Source organism: Rutilus rutilus (genome assembly GCF_951802725.1).
Source record: "Rutilus rutilus genome assembly, chromosome: 13".
NCBI lineage: Eukaryota > Metazoa > Chordata > Actinopteri > Cypriniformes > Leuciscidae > Rutilus > Rutilus rutilus.
The window spans coordinates 26,646,534-26,664,288 of record NC_140218.1 but is presented as its reverse complement, the minus strand read 5'-3'; the positions used below and the strand labels follow the sequence as shown (position 1 = coordinate 26,664,288).

Sequence of the window (17,755 nt, the reverse complement as noted above, 5' to 3'; positions counted from 1 at the left end):
ACAGTAGCTTGATTGTTTGACTGGAAAGAGGACCCTGCAGGTCACAATGGCTTTCGGGACGAGCGCCAACATTCAAGCTCTTCATCAAATATTCCCCTATTTCATACTCCTGCACGCTGCTTAAAGCAAACAGAGAGCCCTGTCCCTCCCAAATTCATGAAATATGCATGGAGTTGTTTAGTTTGCCATGCGTTAATTTATAGAATGCCATCTGGCCAATAACTATGGTGTTTTGGATTACAGAGCACTAGTAAAATACAAAAGTTTTGTAGTAGATGCAAAAAGAGAATGTGTAGAATTTCAGGAAGTTTTGAGCTTGTTTTTCTACTCCCTGTTCCTTCTTAATCTCCTCACTTTATGTGAGTGTGTGTGTGCATGTAAGGTAGGGTGTGGCCCTCTCTGCTGAAAGTACTCCCATACCAGCCTAGCAAGATGGGTGTATGTATCACTTGGAGAGGGGCGAAAGGACAGGAGCCTGAGGCTGAAAGAGGAGTGGCCAGATGAGCCCCTCCCATGGCACAAGAGGTATAAAAGCCCTTGCACTCATTGAAGAAGATACTTAGAGGGATTTAACTTTCCTCTTAGTGAGCTCACCTGCTCTGGATCTCTCTGTCTCCTCCTGCTCTTTTTCTGTCCGATCCTCACCCCCTAATAGACAACAGCAATCATGACTTCGATCAAAACTTCCTACACTTCCAGTGGTGGAAGCATGAGCGGCGGCTTTGGTGGAGGTGTTAGGAAGAGCTTCTCTAGCATGTCTGCCAGCGCAGCACCCATGGGCGGCAGGATGAGCTCTGTGTCAATCCGTCGCTCCGGCGGTGGTGGTGGTGGTGGCGGAGGTTTTGGAGGAGGATCCGGACAAAGCTACAGCTACAGCATTGGCGGAGGTGGCTACGGCGGTGGTTCTGGATTCGGCGGTGGTTCTGGATTCGGCGGTGGTTCTGGATTTGGCGGTGGTGGTGCAGGATACGGCGGTGGTGGTGCAGGATTCGGCGGTGGTGGTGCAGGATTCGGCGGTGGTGGTCTAGGATTCGGCGGTGGTGCTGGTGGATTTGGTGGAGGATTCGGTCATGGCGGTATGGCACCCATCACAGCTGTCACAGTCAACCAGAGCCTCCTAGCTCCATTGAACCTAGACATCGACCCCAACATCCAAGCTGTCCGCACCCAGGAGAAAGAGCAGATCAAGAACCTCAACAACCGCTTTGCTTCCTTCATTGACAAGGTTAGTCTTCTCTTTGCAAACATACACAGCTGCACAACACAACAATCTGATCTTGCACATCTGACATTTTGACTATTTAACTGAACGTTTGGTTTACGTGCACACATTTCAAGGGCCTTCATATGATCTGGGTTCTGCTCATTAAATATTTCACAGCCAGTCACTTGCACCCAGAAATCCTGCTAGTGTCAGATTCAGTGTAACAGTAAGCACACACAGTAGGAGACTGGGTGCCATTGCATATGCCACCTCTGCATCATTATCACTCAACTTCAGTCAAGCAGTCAAAGTCTATATCTTAGCACAGGTCTGAGTTGCTTTCCTTGTATACACTTGTTCTTGTTCTTTGAGGGTGAGTTTGGAAACCCAAGCCAGATGAGATCCAATGACTGATCCAATCCAAATAAGGGCATGGATCAAGTTTTTCTTCTATCCCTATGGCAGCAATGCAGATGTTTGTGTGTGACAAACGAGTATCATCTTTAACTCTTACTCAAAGTAATACCTGGCATAAAAAGGTCCTAAAAGTCTCATTGCTGTAACTTCATGTAGGTCTTAATAATCAGTTTATTTTTTTCTTAAACAAACCTAGTTTCCTATTTTGGATAGTTTTCCTACCTTTGGGTAATTCACTATGTAACCACACCTTGTAAATTTCACCCCCACTGTGGGTGCTACGCCCATTTGTATGATTCTGACGAGATATGATCAGCAATCATGTAGCTCAAATAACAACTGATGTCATCACTGCTTTGTTCTTTTCATGTGAATCCTGCAAGTTTAAAGTAATTGTAATTTTGTAAATTGTAATTGTGATGTTGTACACATTAGTAATTATATTCCATGAATATGCATAAGGGTGGGTACAGTTAGCACCTGAGGGCAAAGGCGTGCCATATCACCTCTGTTAAGGCTTGCCATTTGGCACAGGTCTCCTAGGAGCCTCGCCTTTATGCCAGGAGGGAAACATTGTTTTAATAGCACAGAGAGTCTAAACATGTTGTGGTGTCATATGTATGATCTCAAAGGGGAGTGTTCATATTAACAAGACAGTTACTCCAAGAAGTTGTGCTGGCAAACACGGCATGTCACATGCTATTTTTTTTACACTTTTTGCCAAAGGTGTGTCAATACAAGTCTGGATATGCACTAAGAGGTGTGCTTGATAATTACTATAGAAGACACATCCTGTGGCATAAGTAATGGCATATCAAAAGGTCCTGATGCCTTCTTTTCCTAAAAAAGCCATATATTCAAATCCTTTATTGGTTTATTTCAAATACAGGTGCGCTTCCTAGAGCAGCAGAACAAAGTGCTTGAGACAAAATGGAGTTTACTGCAGGACCAGACCACCACCCGCTCCAACATCGACGCCATGTTCGAGGCCTACATCTCCAACCTGCGCAGACAGCTTGATGGACTTGGTAATGAGAAGATGAAGCTAGAAGGAGAGATGAAGAACATGCAGAATTTGGTGGAGGACTTCAAGAACAAGTACGTACAGTAGTTGTGCAAGAACATGTTCAGGGTTCAATGAACCACACTTTGTGTGAATGGTATAATTTCACAATGAATTTGCTAAAATGGAAAACTTATCTTTGCAGATATGAGGATGAAATCAACAAGCGTGCCGCAGTGGAAAACGAATTTGTCCTGCTCAAGAAGGTAATACCTTTGGCTGCTTTCTTGGCCCCCTGGTTATATTTTTACAATTATTTTTGATTGTAGAGTTCACCCATTATATTGATCTTTGTACATTTCTTCATAGGATGTTGACGCTGCTTACATGAACAAGGTTGAGCTTGAGGCCAAGGTTGATTCCCTTCAAGATGAAATCAACTTCCTTAGAGCCATCTTTGAGGAGGTGAGCGTTTGATGGAACTATATGATGACTGCAATGCTAGTTGTCAATGTTAGATTTATCTCAATGCCTTATACATTATCCTTGCAATTTTAGGAGCTGCGCGAACTCCAGGGACAGATCAAAGACACATCAGTCATTGTGGAAATGGACAATAGTCGCAACCTGGACATGGATTCCATCGTTGCCGAGGTCCGTGCTCAGTATGAGGATATTGCCAACCGCAGCCGTGCTGAGGCCGAGTCGTGGTACAAACAGAAGGTGAGAAAAAGACTTTCAGGCATCAAATAAACACTATTTTTAAGCAACCAACTGACAGATCCTAATGACAACGTCTCTCTTTTCACCTTCTAGTTCGAGGAGATGCAGTCATCTGCCGGCAAATATGGAGATGACCTTCGCAACACCAAGGCTGAAATTGCTGAGCTGAACCGCATGATCAGCAGACTTCAGAATGAAATTGAAGCTGTCAAGGGACAAGTAAGTAGTCTTTTAGTCTTTAGCGTTAGTCTTTGGATGAGGTTTTGGCCTGAATTAGATTGCCAACCAAATCCTTAGTGTGTACTAAGTGTACTTTCAAATATAGGTTTATCCAATTATCAAAACGTGCATGTTATGTTGGGAATAATGTAAAGGAGTTCCTACAGAAGAGGACAGGAATAATGTAAAAGTGTTGCTGAAAACTAAAGTTGTGATGTCTTCTTTGAATTGCTCAGCGTGCCAACCTGGAATCTCAAATCGCTGAAGCTGAGGAACGTGGAGAACTGGCAGTGAAGGATGCCAAGCTCCGCATTAAGGAACTGGAAGAGGCCCTGCAAAGAGCAAAGCAGGATATGGCGCGCCAGGTGCGTGAGTACCAGGAGCTCATGAATGTCAAACTCGCCTTGGACATTGAGATCGCAACCTACAGGAAGCTTCTGGAAGGAGAGGAGACCAGGTCAGTCACTTTTCTAATTTGAAAGCTTAAGTATGTTTTTTTTTTCTCTCTTGAAATTCGTCTTTATATAGACATTGACATTTCTTTTCTTTTTGTCAGGATTGCCTCTGGTGGCAGTTCTGCAACCATCCACATTCAGGAGTCATCCAGCAGTAAGTTTACTATATTTTTTATCTTTACCTTAGATAAAAAGACATTATCAGCACATAATTGCAGTAATAAATTGCATTGGTGTTCGGTATAACTAATGTCTTTGTTTGTTGTTTTACAGGTGGTGGTGGCGGTGGCGGCGGCGGCTACGGATTCGGTGGTGGCAGCAGCTACGGTGGTGGCAGCAGCTTCGGTGGCGGCAGCAGCTTCGGTGGCGGCGGCGGCGGCTTCGGTGGCGGCAGTGGCTTCGGTGGTGGCAGCGGCGGCGGCGGCGGCGGCTTTGGATATGGCGGTGGCTCCAGCATGAGCATGAGTGGCGGTGGCGGCGGTGGTGGTCAAATCTCAATGTCCCGCTCCTCTGTAGTGCAGTCCAGCCAGAAGCGCCGCTTCTAAACTCGTCCACCCAGTTCCCCCTCCCTAATATCATCTACCACCTGGGCAACAATATCTTTTCACTCCACATTTCAATGTTCATACATTCTTTTATGTGTTTAACTACCAAAATCCACAGCGACCCAAAGAGACTCTAATGTCAAAGTGTTATATACTGTACCTGCAGAACGGCTTGTCACATTCACCGTGATGTTTTTGATTCTAGTTGTTTCCTCTTGGCATCACTCCTCATCCAGAGTACAAATTGTCCTTTAGGGGATGCACAATCGGAAAAGAGCTAATCAGAGAAACAAAGCATGGAGCTCAAGTATTTTTTCTGGCTGAATAGCTTTTGTTGCTCTGTCACGGAATGTAAGCATTAAATGCATATAAAATAAATGGTTTTTCAACTGACTTAAAATTCCTTGTCACTACAACCAGCATTTATAATGCTTCTGCTTCATTATAGTGCAACAAAAGCTACTCATTTGAGATTTTACTTCCCACAGAGAGGAGTAACTTTTACTTTTTTCTTTCCCTGATATTGGATGATGAGCTGATGAGCTGTTCTGTCAAAATTGTTGTATTCATCCAACCATGTACCACATGGAAACATCAATAAATCAGGGTTATATACAATCACTTGTCTTCAGTTTTTATTTCATCAACCTTTCTCTTTTACACAACATAGGAAAACACAAATGCAACTTAAATTGATAATTTAATCATAACTGCTATAGAGGTATATGAGTCAATAACATACAGTAGTGTCCTCAATCAAGAAAAGGAATATAAAAAACAAAGTAGTCTATGGTTTCAAACACCTTTTATAACATTTTCACAAAGTTTAAATCTAAAAATACAAGGTAAAAAGTGATTTAACAGATTTAACTTGAATATTAAATACATGTGAGTGTACACATATCAATCATTACTTTAAAAAAATATTTAATATATATATTTTTTTCAAATATTACAAATTATTTAATAATTGTCCTTAAGTTTTTGGTGAGCTGCAACACAAAAAAAATGTCCTTCAAAAATGTCATTTGACCCATATTTAGAATTCATTCTTGCAAACATAATATTCGGATTGTAGACAAACTGAAACAGCATAAAAAAATAATAAAAAAACATGGATCAATACCAAAATGTACCAAACCATACAACAAAGGTACCATAGTAACACCACAGTATTCTTTTAAATACCTTGAGGACTATGTTTTTTTAAGTTGCAAGACCAGCAATTATAAATAAAAAAATAAGAAAATCAGCATGAAATATTACAACCCAAAAGTTTGGAACATTTTGTAAAATGCAATAAAATCAATAATCTATGATTTGTTAATTCTCTTTAATCTTTATTTAATTGACAAAAGTTTATAATAATAATAATAAAGATTTTCAAAGTTTTCATTGACCAACTTAAGCATATTTTGTAAATATAAACAAATTTTGTTTTTGATGGCTGCAAACCACTCCAAAAAAGTTGGGACAGAGGCTAAATAAAAGTGAAAAGCTTATAGAATATCCAAATTAAACACTTATGAAACAGTCCAATAAGTATAATAAGTAGGTGAACTGGTAATAGGTGAGGGTATGATTTGTAATCATAATCATTTGTTAACAGACAAGTATTCATTACTTCAATGAGCTCATTGTTTCTGCATTAAATTATGACATTGTTTAAATTAATACATTTTTTAGCTAACTGTGATTTTGTATATGTATATTTCTGAAATACATAACTTAGACAGTTACCTCTGATAACAGAACACTCTAAATTGTAATATGGACTCATGCACTTTCTGTAAAGCTGCTTTGAAATGATGTGCATTGTGAAAAGCACTATACAAATAAACATGAATTGAATTGAATTGAATATTATGATTGAGTGTAAAAGGAGCATCTCAGTCTTTGCAAGCAAAGATGGTCATGGCTCATCACTTTGTGCCAAATATCATGAAAGAATTGTCAAACAATTCAAAAATCACATTTCTAAATGCAAGATTGCAAAGAATTTAGGTCTCTCACCTTCTACCAAAGGCAGGAAACCTGAATGTGCATGACCTTTGCGCATTGCCAAAGGACAATTGCATGAGAAACCATCATGCTACTCTGTTAAATACAGCCACATGGGCTCGGGAGTACTTTGGAAAACCATTGTCACTTAACTGAGTCTGCTGCTGCATCCAGAAATGCCACATGAGTCTCTGTTACACAGAGAGAAAGCTATACATCTGTTCAATGCAGAAATGCTGGCGAGTTCTCTGCGCCCGAGCTCATCTCAGATGATCCAAAACACAGTGGAAATATGAGCTGCGGTCAGATGAGTCCACATGGACCATCAAGACTTTCATCAGCGACAGGTGCAAAAGCAAACATCTGTCATAGTATGGGTGCGCATCAGTGCAAACGGCATGGGTGACTTGCATATGTGTGAAGGTACAATATGTGGAGACATAGAGACATTTAATGGCATCAAGATGACATCATTCCTGGGAACCAAGAAAATGCTAGGTCTCATTCTGCACATGCTAAAACAGAGTGGTTTCTAGACACTCACCATAGGGATGTGCCTGCAGTCGAGATCTGTCTCTTATTGAAAATGTATGGCCCATCATGAAAAGGAGAATGAGAACCACAGACTGCTGAGCAGCTGACTTGTATAAGGCGAAATTGGGCCAAAAATCCATTTGCAAAACTTCAACGATTATTACCCTCAATTCCCAAACATTTAATTAAAAGGAAAGGTGATGTGAAACATTGGTAAACATACCTCTGTCCCAACTTTTTTTGAAGAGTGTTGCAACCATCAAAATCAAATTTCGCTACACAAAATACTCTTACGTTAGTCAGTGAAAACTTTGAAAATCTTTTCTTTGTACTTTTGTCAGTTAAAGAAATGTTAAAGAAAATTACCATATCACAGATTCTTGATTTTCTTGCATTTTACAATATGTCCCAACTTTTCTGGATTTAGGGTTGTACAAACAAGAACATTTCTTATTCTAGATCCATAAATGTGGCCTGTTACAGACTGTGGGGAACAAATGTAAAAGGTTTCAAACAGAAAATCTAAAAACTCATATTGATCCATCACTGTTCTGAATATTGACTAGGTTAGGACATGACAGTGGTGCAATAGGGGAAAATGACACACTTCTGGTGGTGATCGTCGTCACCTCAAGAGTTGAAAGGGCAACAGACGCAATACACTCAGAAAACATGCGGGTTACAAAAGTACACTTCAGGGAGTTAAATATCGCCGTTAAATGTACACTACACATTAAACATGTGTTGGCTAAACAGATAAACACTACCCAAACACAATTCCAAACACGTTCCCATAGGACCTAAAACCACACCTGACCAAGCAGAGCCAAAATATCTGGTTACAACAGGCAAACTAAGCTTCCATTCAATGAGGGTTTAGCTAGCAGGTCAGTTAGTATTACCCGTACTCCTTTAAAGGACAATTCTGTTGTTGTTTAAGTGGATAAACCTGATCAAATTGTCCTTTGAGAGATAACTACCCTCTGTTGAAAGCCGTTGATTGATTTATCAGAGTGAAGACCTCGCGAGCAGGTCAAATAATACCAATACAAACAAACCTGATAACAGCTTCTTGACACACTATCATCCCGCAGATTCAAAATCAAAAATACATCTTTAACGGTGCAGGAAATATCAAAGCAGTTCGGAATTGTTCAATGGAAACTTGTAACTTAAAATTAGCCTACTAACTTTACTTACTACCTAATAGCGTCCCCTAACGGATATTTGTCAATTTTACTACGTCTAACTAACGCCCGATTGTTTATGAAAGAAAGTATGGGTTAATATAAGGGGTTCATGGAAAAGTTCATGGAAAATATATACTTTTAAAAACCTGCAATTTTTTTTAAAAAGAAATAAAACAAGTAAAAAGACAACAAAAAAATACATGAGTAAATAAATTAAAATTAGGTTAGGAGTAGAAAAGGAAACACAGCTAAAAATGTAAGAAACTACATCTTTTTCTAATAATATTTTAGATATATTTATAATATTAATACCACATTATAAATTGAGTCTTAATAGCTACAAGAAACTATAGATCAATGCCTTTTAAATTAAATTTTAGGATGATGATCCTCACATGAGGATAAACAGTTAATATTCAATGTCGATATAGTTTATACTTTATTTTAAGGTGCCAGTATTACAGTGTAATTACACATAAGTACTGAGTAATAAAAATTAAGTACATGTATAGGGCCAGGATATGGGTTAATTGCATGTAATTATGCATAATTTAGTTATTACTACATGTAAAATCTATAACTGACACTGTAAAATAAAGTGTTACCTCAATATAATATTAATATTAAAAGTAAATATGATATAATTTTATATAATATAATATAAAGACAGCACAAAGACATCCACACAAAAAAAAAGTAATTTATTTTTTACACTTGTATCTCTCCTCATTTCATTATTTTAAAATACTTGAGTACATTCTTTAAAAGTTTGTTTACACACTTGATGTAGTCAATATCTATGTTTGAAGATAGCCAGTTAAGTGTTTGATAACAAAAAATGATTTATATCTAGATATCTAGTAAACTGTGCTTGATAACAACAGGTGTTAAAGATATCTAATGGTGTTTGATAAAAGAAGCGAACAATAGTTCATCAGTGTCTGTAATTCTTTAGAGTGCTGTCCTGGTGATGTAAAGATGAGGTATTATGTTGCAGTCACTCTGGGGTTGTCTGGGTCAAATGTCATGATCTCCATGTGGATAAGACCTGTGAGACATAAAAAAGGCAGAGTAGCTTTAAATATAAATATACCTCAATTTAGAAATATATTTAAAGCAGAATTGCCAGAGTACAGAAGACATTTTAAATGTTAAATAAGACAAGAGTTTTGTGTGTGTATGTATATGCTCTCACTCTTCCATTCGCTGACGGCCAGATCCAGACTCTCAAAAGAATCATCGTATGCAGGAGACACAGGCTCGTTTTCAGGGTCGTGGAACTCAGACAGATATGGATGTGGAAGACCGTTTTTTGCTGTAAGTCTGACCTCCGGGTCCAAAACCAGCATGCCTTCCAACAGATCGATGGCTGTAGATGGAACACGCATTAAATCAAAGCTGAATTACAGTTAAAGATGCAACAGAATCGGGACAAACTTTTATACTGGCTTTACGAAGCCAAAATAATAACAGCTATCATAGCAATATAGTAGCTAATGTAGTAGTCTACCACTGGAGGGCGACTTTTACCCATTCAAAACAATGCAATATCACACACATTAAGCTGTTAGTTAATAATTACTGGGTGCTATTGGTTTTAAATGTTTATAAAACTGAAATCAATATGGGAGTTGTGAACATACCAGTAGGATCCATACCAGAAAAGACCTCTTTGAAAGCCTTTTTCTTTTGGACTGGAAGTGAGCGGACATATGACTGAGCCTGCCAACACATCAATACAATAACGACAAACAGACTCGAAAAATATTCCTAAAATAGACAATAACAGATGTCTGACGGTATATGCCTACATCTTTGCTTTGCATTTTCATAACAAGCGTTGAGTTTGGTGTGCCTGTCAGGCTGAGGATCTTCTTCAGCTGGTCAATACCTAAACAATAACGTAAAGGAATAAGCACTCTTTTGCTTGACAGACATATTTAAAAAGCGAGGAAAGAGAAAGGATACTGTCGCTGCCTGGGAAAAGCACCTCTCCCGTTATCATCTCGGCTAGGATGCAGCCAGCAGACCAAACATCAACTGAACAAAGAACAGTAAAATTGTGACAAAAGACTACAGTGACTTAAAACTCTTTAAATCGCCTTTTACGCAATGTGTTGGGCAGGTCAATAATTAAAGGGTCAAAGGTCACCTGTTTGAGTATAATGCATCCAGTTGAAAATGACTTCGGGGGCTCTGTACCAGCGTGTCACCACATAGCCCGTCATCTCAGTTTCCGCGTGTCTTGCCAGTCCAAAGTCCAGAATCTAACAAATAGTGTAAGAAACAGGCCACATAAGCCACTTTTCCACCATCGGACCAATCCTTTCTTATTGCTTAAAGGGGTACGCAGAGAAGGAGTCAAGAGGCCGTTTTTTGAATGGATGTCAATGGAGGAGAGGCTTCACCATGCTAAAAAAAAACACTTTTGTGAGGAAATAGCTTATAATTTAATGAATCGACAGCTTGTCCGCCACTCTTCAGCATGTTTGCTGAAGTGATAGACTGTTGCACAACTCTGAAACCAAATTCAATGACATGAAGGCTGTACTGTGATTGGTTATCAAGAAACACCTGATCCAAGTTAGCCGTTACGCTTTTTCCAATGGTAGAGCCACGTACACTCACCTAAAGGATTATTAGGAACACCTGTTCAATTTCTCATTAATGCATTTATCTAATCAACCAATCACATGGCAGTTGCTTCAATGCATTTAGGGGTGTGGTCCTGGTCAAGACAATCTCCTGAACTCCAAATTGAATGTCAGAATGGGAAAGAAATGTGATTTAAGCAATTTTGAGCGTGGCATGGTTGTTGGTGCCAGACGGGCCGGTCTGAGTATTTCACAATCTGCTCAGTTACTGGGATTTTCACGCACAACCATTTCTAGGGTTTACAAAGAATGGTGTGAAAAGGGAAAAACATCCAGTATGCAGCAGTCCTGTGGGCGAAAATGTCTTGTTGATGCTAGAGGTCAGAGGAGAATGGGCCGACTGATTCAAGCTGATAGAAGAGCAACTTTGACTGAAATAACCACTCGTTACAACCGAGGTATGCAGCAAAGCATTTGTGAAGCCACAACACGCACAACCTTGAGGCGGATGGGCTACAACAGCAGAAGACCCCACCGGGTACCACTCATCTCCACTACAAATAGGAAAAAGAGGCTACAATTTGCACGAGCTCACCAAAATTGGACAGTTGAAGACTGGAAAAATGTTGCCTGGTCTGAAGAGTCTCGATTTCTGTTGAGACATTCAGATGGTAGAGTCAGAATTTGGCGTTAACAGAATGAGAACATGGATCCATCATGCCTTGTTACCACTGTGCAGGCTGGTGGTGGTGGTGTAATGGTGTGGGGGATGTTTTCTTGGCACACTTTAGGCCCCTTAGTGCCAATTGGGCATCATTTAAATGCCACAGCCTACCTGAGCATTGTTTCTGACCATGTCCATCCCTTTATGACCACTATGTACCCATCCTCTGATGGCTACTTCCAGCAGGATAATGCACCATGTCACAAAGCTCGAATCATTTCAAATTGGTTTCTTGAACATGACAATGAGTTCACTGTACTAAAATAGCCCCCACAGTCACCAGATCTCAACCCAATAGAGCATCTTTGGGATGTGGTGGAACGGGAGCTTCATGCCCTGGATGTGCATCCCACAAATCTCCATCAACTGCAAGATGCTATCCTATCAATATGGGCCAACATTTCTAAAGAATGCTTTCAGCACCTTGTTGAATCAATGCCACGTAGAATTAAGGCAGTTGTGAAGGCGAAAGGGGGTCAAACACAGTATTAGTATGGTGTTCCTAATAATCCTTTAGGTGAGTGTATCTCCCAATAACAATACCATCTCTGGCGTTACTGACAGACTGGGAAGAGAGGTGCTGCAACAATGTCAAATATGTGAAAAATAATGTTTTAAACATTCAAGCATGAAAACCTAGAGTACAAAAACAAAATCAATACTTTGAAAAAGCGCATAATATGGCCTCTTTAAATACATTTAAAAAACGGTCAAGGAATGAGGACAGGTTTTATGAGGGGAAAAAAGCAGTAGTGAAACAAATTATAATTTTTGTAATATTATTTGGAATATAGCCTATTTACTATTATTTTGCTGATCATTTATTTTCTGATCATTATGTTTACCTTTAATTCACAGTTTTCATCCACTGCGAGGTTACTAGGCTTAAGATCCTGAAACAAGATACAAGTGTCATTTCATCATGTTTTATCAGGGACTGCATTTACATGCACAAAAATATTCCAAAGTTAATCAGAATTTGGTCATATTCTGATTATTTAAGTGTTATGGATATAAATGAACCTAATATATTATTTACAATTTTACAAACATTAAAAGAAACAATGAACTACAGTGCATTTGTAATAATCTCATGACTACATTTTGCATTTATTCATGCTTTTATTTGTTACTGTTACGGACACACTATATATATATATATATATATACACACACACACACACACACACACACACACACACACACTACAGTTAAATAGTTTAGGCTCAGTAAGATTTTTTATTCAGCAAGGATGCATTAAATTGATCAAAAGTGACAGTAAAGACATTTATAATGTTAAAAGGATTACAATTTCAAATAAATGTTGTTCTTTTGAACCTTCTATTCATAAATAGAAAAAACAGTTTACACCAAAATATTAGGCAACACAACTTATTTCAACATTTATAATATCAGAAATGTTTCTTGAGCAGCAAATCTGTATATTATAATGATTTCTGAAGGATCATGTGACACTGAAGACTGGAGTAATGATGCTGAAAATTCAGCTTTGCATCACAGGAATAAATTACATTTCAAAATATATTAAAATAGAAAACAGTTATTTTAATTTGTATTAATATTTCACAATATTACTGTTTTTACTGTATCAAATAAATGCAAACTTGGTGAGCAAAAAATACTTTTTTTTTTTTTTTAAACATAAAAACAATCTTACAAACCCCAAACTTTTGAACGGTAGTGTATATTTATGACTCTATGAATAAACAGGCAATATTTACTCTATATTGTACATACCCGATGAATAATCCCAGCAGAATGGATATACTAAGGAAAAACATATTATTAGCTGCAAAATCATTCAATATTCATGTTTCAATGCCATCAATAAGTGGTATACAAGGAAGTTAGTGTATGACATCCATCGAAGGCATCAAGAACGGAAATACAAAAGAATGAAAGAGTTTCAATGAATAGAAATAAGGCAGACCTTGAGTCCTCGCAGTATCTGATAGAACAGATATATGATGACTTTGCTGGTTAATTGTTTCTTCTTCATTATGTGGCTAAGATCCTGAGCTACAAATGGCATCACCATATAGCTGGGGGAAAAAAACATTAGAAAATGTAAGCATTTCAGTATCACTGAAGTTTGTAAATTAGTGAAGCTGAAATTAAAAAATCACAAATCAACTTTCAATGGCCATAAAACCTCTGTATGGAGTACATCCTCTCACTCACACAAACACATCCACACATTTGTATGCATGCACTGCATCCCTCAGCCTGTCATGACAAGCGCAAGATTTCTGCACAGGAATGCATTCTGTTCATCCCCACACTCACAAAGTATCAAATTTCTCCAGCGAGGAATGAGGGGTGAAGACATTAAGGAGGCAGATCACCTACAGGAAGAAAAATACATTCAGAAATAGTCTGTGCATTACCAATTAATGAATTGTTAAACATCATTCATTATGATTCGAAGGATAATATAATTTATCCCAAGAATGGAAGAATGGCACATACAGTATTTGTTAGTTTTCTTATTGCTTCTCGCATAATAGAAGTATATGACAGACCATAGAACTTTAAAGTTTTTATAGTTGTGAATAATATTAGAAGACTGATCAGGCGACAAATTGCAAAAATGTACTATAACTGTGGAATATATCACCTTAAATCATACATCTTCACCCAGTAAGGGGACATGGTGATGAGAAAAAATATGAGATGGGAGAAAAAATGATATTTTTTAATGTTTTTGAATTCAATAGCACAACTTTTCGTTCACTCGAGGAATGTTGTGTTCGCTAGAGAAATTTTGTTTCCGCTGGCAAAACTTTGGTCTGTACCCGCTAAACGTTTACCTTCCCTGTGGGAGAACGCAAAAGTTTTGCATTCGCTAACAAAGTGCATGGAATATAGGTGGGATGAATAACTGTTATATCATTATATCATTGCTTTTCCAAGCAAATGCAAAATTTCTCAGGGGAATGCAAAAGCATTGAAATAATAGTGTTTTCCTCCCATCTCATTTTTTTTTTCTTCCCATTGCTATGATTACATTTTTTTCAAGGTCAACAATTTGATCAGATTAGTGTTCTGTTTATACTCCTCCTATAAAGTGTGTCCAATCTTTAGATCATCTTCAAACCAAGCCTCACTAACAGATTTGGATTTAAAGGGATAGTTCACCGAAAAATTGGAACAACACGAGGGTGAGTAAATTATGACAGAATTATCATTTTTGGGTGGACTATCCCTTTAAAAGGAATATTGATCTTCTTAACTGACTGTATTCAATTACACTTGTCATGACCACACAAATTTATGCAGACATGAATGTACTTTTGTGCTTGATCCCATAATTGCTGCTTGCAGATAAATGTTTATTTGCTGTTGTTAAAAAAAAATCATTAACTTTGCCCTTTAAAAAACTTTTAAAACAAATAACAATGCATTTGTAATTCCAGTGACTTAACTGGAATTTGAAAAGAGGATAACATATTGCATAAATTATTCTTAAACCTCTTGCTTGAAACCTGCATCAGTGTGAGGTCAGGCGTATTGTTTACTGAGCACAGAAACCGGTTTTGTGAAGATAAAGGGGGGCTTTCACAACAGCAGTATCATGAAATCTTTTCATTCTCTTTCAATTGACAGAAGGATTATGATGCTGTAACAAACTACATGCATACAAAACGAATGTTAAAGCTCTGGTCTAAATGATGGATGAAAGTTAATCAATTATGAGGCTGCCATAAGGAAGACAGTAAAAAAAAAAAAAAATTTGTCCTAGATTTATTGTCCTCCTCTTGGGAATTTGAGACTTACATTGTCGTGTTGGATGTGACGGAGCAGCCGGAGCTCTCTGTAGGCGCGTTTAGCATGGGTCAGAGACTGGAATGGTCTGTAAAGCTTCTTAATGGCGACCCTTTCCTTTGTCTTCTGGTCGACTGCAGAACTGCACAGAAGTTATCATTAGGAACCATCACATCACACATTCATTTGAAATGACATTAATTTTCACAGAAAAATCATCATATCATACATTTATCATACAGCTAAAAAACTCAAATATATTTTCACTATATTCAATCACGGTATAAAGAAATGTTATAGAACTTAGAGCTAAAGATGTCGCTTTTCCTTGTTCACTTTCCTGTTATTATTACATATTTTATAAGAAATTATGTACAATTTTACTGTTTGATAATAAAGGATGTGTGTGTAGTTAAATAATAATAATAATAAAAAAAGTTGCTGCCTTACATTTTTTAAGTACAATCAACTTGGATGTTTAAGTTATTTCAACTTAAATTACATGAAATTAACTTTAAAAAATGAGTTGAATCTTATAGAACTTATATAAAAAAAGTTGCTATATACTATATGCTATAGAGTATACAGTTAATATACGGTTAAAATATACAGCTAAAGGCCATGACTTAAAAATTGTGTTTTATATATATTTTTAAATAGCTTTTATTTTATGTATTTAGACATTTTTATATTATCACAAGGTCTGATTCCAATATAAAAAAAAATGTGGTATTTAAAGCATATTCTTTACATAATTATTATTTTTTTTTTTACATTTTAATGTTTTATGGTTGTTTTAACATCTGGCCAAAGGACAGTTGGAGATTAGCTAATACTGGCACATAATTAATGTGTATTGTCCTAATAAATTAATATAAGTAAAGAGGCTCATAACTGAAGAGAGCTATATTGATTGAGACAGTGTCAGTATTTTGGTGGAATTTCTGTTATCAGCAAACGTGATGAAACCTGTCCCTCAGGTATGCGAGTCCACAGCTGTTTATTTTACCTAAGGCTCACTCACTCTCAAGTCTATGTCATAGATGCATATAGCAAATCATATTACTGAATCTCTACATCTGCATAATGAACATAACAGTAGTCTGTGGTGCTCGACAGTGTTTATAAAAACAATGATGTATTATGCAATCTCAAGGCATAGAATCTACTACACTACTTTACTGTTAATGTACTGTTTCCTATTAGAATAGTCGAAATTGAATAGGGCTTTGTTCATAATGCTTCATATTCCAAATCAGTTACAGAATTTGGCATATAGGCTATATAAATCCCCTTTATATCTATATGTATAAAACAACTGAATAGGCTACAGGCTATATAAATCCCCTTTATATCTATGAATAAAACACTTTAATAGGCTACAGGCTATATAAATCCCCTTTATATATATATATCCCCCTTTATATATAATCCCCCCCCCCCCCCCCCCCCCAGCATATATAAGCTCCCTTTTCACATATATAAATCTGACCTACAGTAGCATATAAGCCCCCTTTCTTACCATACAGTCCCATATGCTCCAGAGCCAATGGACTTGAGCGAGGTGTATCGGTCAGGAACATCCCATGTAGTTTTCTGGATCTCCAGGCTGTGGAATCCCGCTTTCAGAGGTGAAGCCATGGAGACGTGCACCTTATTCTTCGTGTCCACTTCCGTCGAAGCGCACTGTTCGACCACTCGGATTGATCACAGTGACCCAGGTGAGCGCCAGTCAGAGTCGCGAGGACACGCCTCCACGCACCTTCACCGTCACGTGATGAAGGTGAGGGTCCTTGTGTTCTGCTCAACCAAAATAACAACAAAAATGATTATGATAGTTATTTGTCTTTTGCGTCGAATAAACCTGACTGTCGTCTGTCTTCATTCCTCAACAACAACGTGTTGAACTTCCAGGAAGTTGAGGGTTTTATTGACCACTATAGGCTACCATAAAAATAATAATAGACTGAACAAAATATCAGGAAGAATTTGAAAGCTCTTTGAGGGATATTCCATTTAGAGCCACAATAACTGTATACTGTAGCCTAACTATTGTGTTTTGGTAGAAACTATGACAGCTTTTTGTAATGGGAAATATTAAAATATTTGTCCAAAATAGCCTAGGCCTAATATTTTCTGCACTTTCTGATAAGACTATGTAGGTTTTAAAACATAATATCGTATAAAAACATACGGTAGGCTGTTTACACAACAACGATGTAGGCTAGATAAAAACAAACGTTTTTCGTACGACAGCGTTGTCTCCGTTCACACATTCGTGAAAACAACTAAAAACTCTGTAGCCTATTTAAAAAAAAAAAAAAAAAAAACGTTGATACATAATCATTCAAAGTAAAAAA

At 37.6% G+C, this 17,755-nt stretch overlaps 2 protein-coding genes across 3 annotated transcripts; one reads left to right on the top strand and one right to left on the bottom strand.

Moving 5' to 3' along the window:
- Positions 1 to 554: 554 nt before the first annotated feature.
- On the top strand, positions 555 to 5,187 carry krt5 (keratin 5). Of its 2 annotated transcripts, XM_084427471.1 has the most exons (10): positions 555 to 1,225; positions 2,511 to 2,719; positions 2,830 to 2,890; positions 2,994 to 3,089; positions 3,183 to 3,347; positions 3,441 to 3,566; positions 3,803 to 4,023; positions 4,123 to 4,175; positions 4,295 to 4,384; positions 4,434 to 5,181. In XM_084427471.1, exons 1-10 carry the CDS (start codon positions 668 to 670, stop codon positions 4,478 to 4,480), a joined length of 1,626 nt encoding a protein of 541 aa, XP_084283597.1. In that variant the 5' UTR covers positions 555 to 667; the 3' UTR covers positions 4,481 to 5,181. The 2 variants fall into 2 exon arrangements, with proteins under 2 accessions (XP_084283597.1, XP_084283596.1); XM_084427470.1 differs by having other exon boundaries at positions 4,295 to 5,187.
- Positions 5,188 to 8,971: 3,784 nt separating this feature from the next.
- Positions 8,972 to 17,296, bottom strand: LOC311302842 (mitogen-activated protein kinase 14A). Its single transcript, XM_084428927.1, has 12 exons — positions 16,918 to 17,296; positions 15,408 to 15,537; positions 13,917 to 13,975; positions 13,561 to 13,672; positions 13,368 to 13,397; positions 12,455 to 12,502; positions 10,444 to 10,558; positions 10,260 to 10,331; positions 10,103 to 10,182; positions 9,935 to 10,013; positions 9,487 to 9,660; positions 8,972 to 9,339 (listed from the first exon to the last, which is right to left on the bottom strand). The coding sequence occupies exons 1-12, from the start codon at positions 17,034 to 17,036 to the stop codon at positions 9,278 to 9,280; spliced, it is 1,080 nt and encodes a 359-aa protein (XP_084285053.1). The 5' UTR covers positions 17,037 to 17,296; the 3' UTR covers positions 8,972 to 9,277.
- Positions 17,297 to 17,755: the final 459 nt, after the last annotated feature.

Excerpts from the sequence above, each read along its gene's own strand:
- krt5 (XM_084427470.1), top strand. The coding sequence starts at position 668 with ATGACTTCGATCAAAACTTCCTACACTTCCAGTGGTGGAAGCATGAGC. Across the intron at positions 1,226-2,510 it reads TTGCTTCCTTCATTGACAAG|GTGCGCTTCCTAGAGCAGCA; the intron begins GTTAGTCTTCTC and ends TTTCAAATACAG. Across the intron at positions 2,720-2,829 it reads GTGGAGGACTTCAAGAACAA|ATATGAGGATGAAATCAACA; the intron begins GTACGTACAGTA and ends TTATCTTTGCAG.
- LOC311302842 (XM_084428927.1), bottom strand. The coding sequence starts at position 17,036 with ATGGCTTCACCTCTGAAAGCGGGATTCCACAGCCTGGAGATCCAGAAA. Across the intron at positions 12,503-13,367 it reads CTGCTGGGATTATTCATCGG|GATCTTAAGCCTAGTAACCT; the intron begins GTATGTACAATA and ends ATCTTGTTTCAG. Across the intron at positions 10,183-10,259 it reads GCTTTTCCCAGGCAGCGACA|GTATTGACCAGCTGAAGAAG; the intron begins GTATCCTTTCTC and ends GTTATTGTTTAG.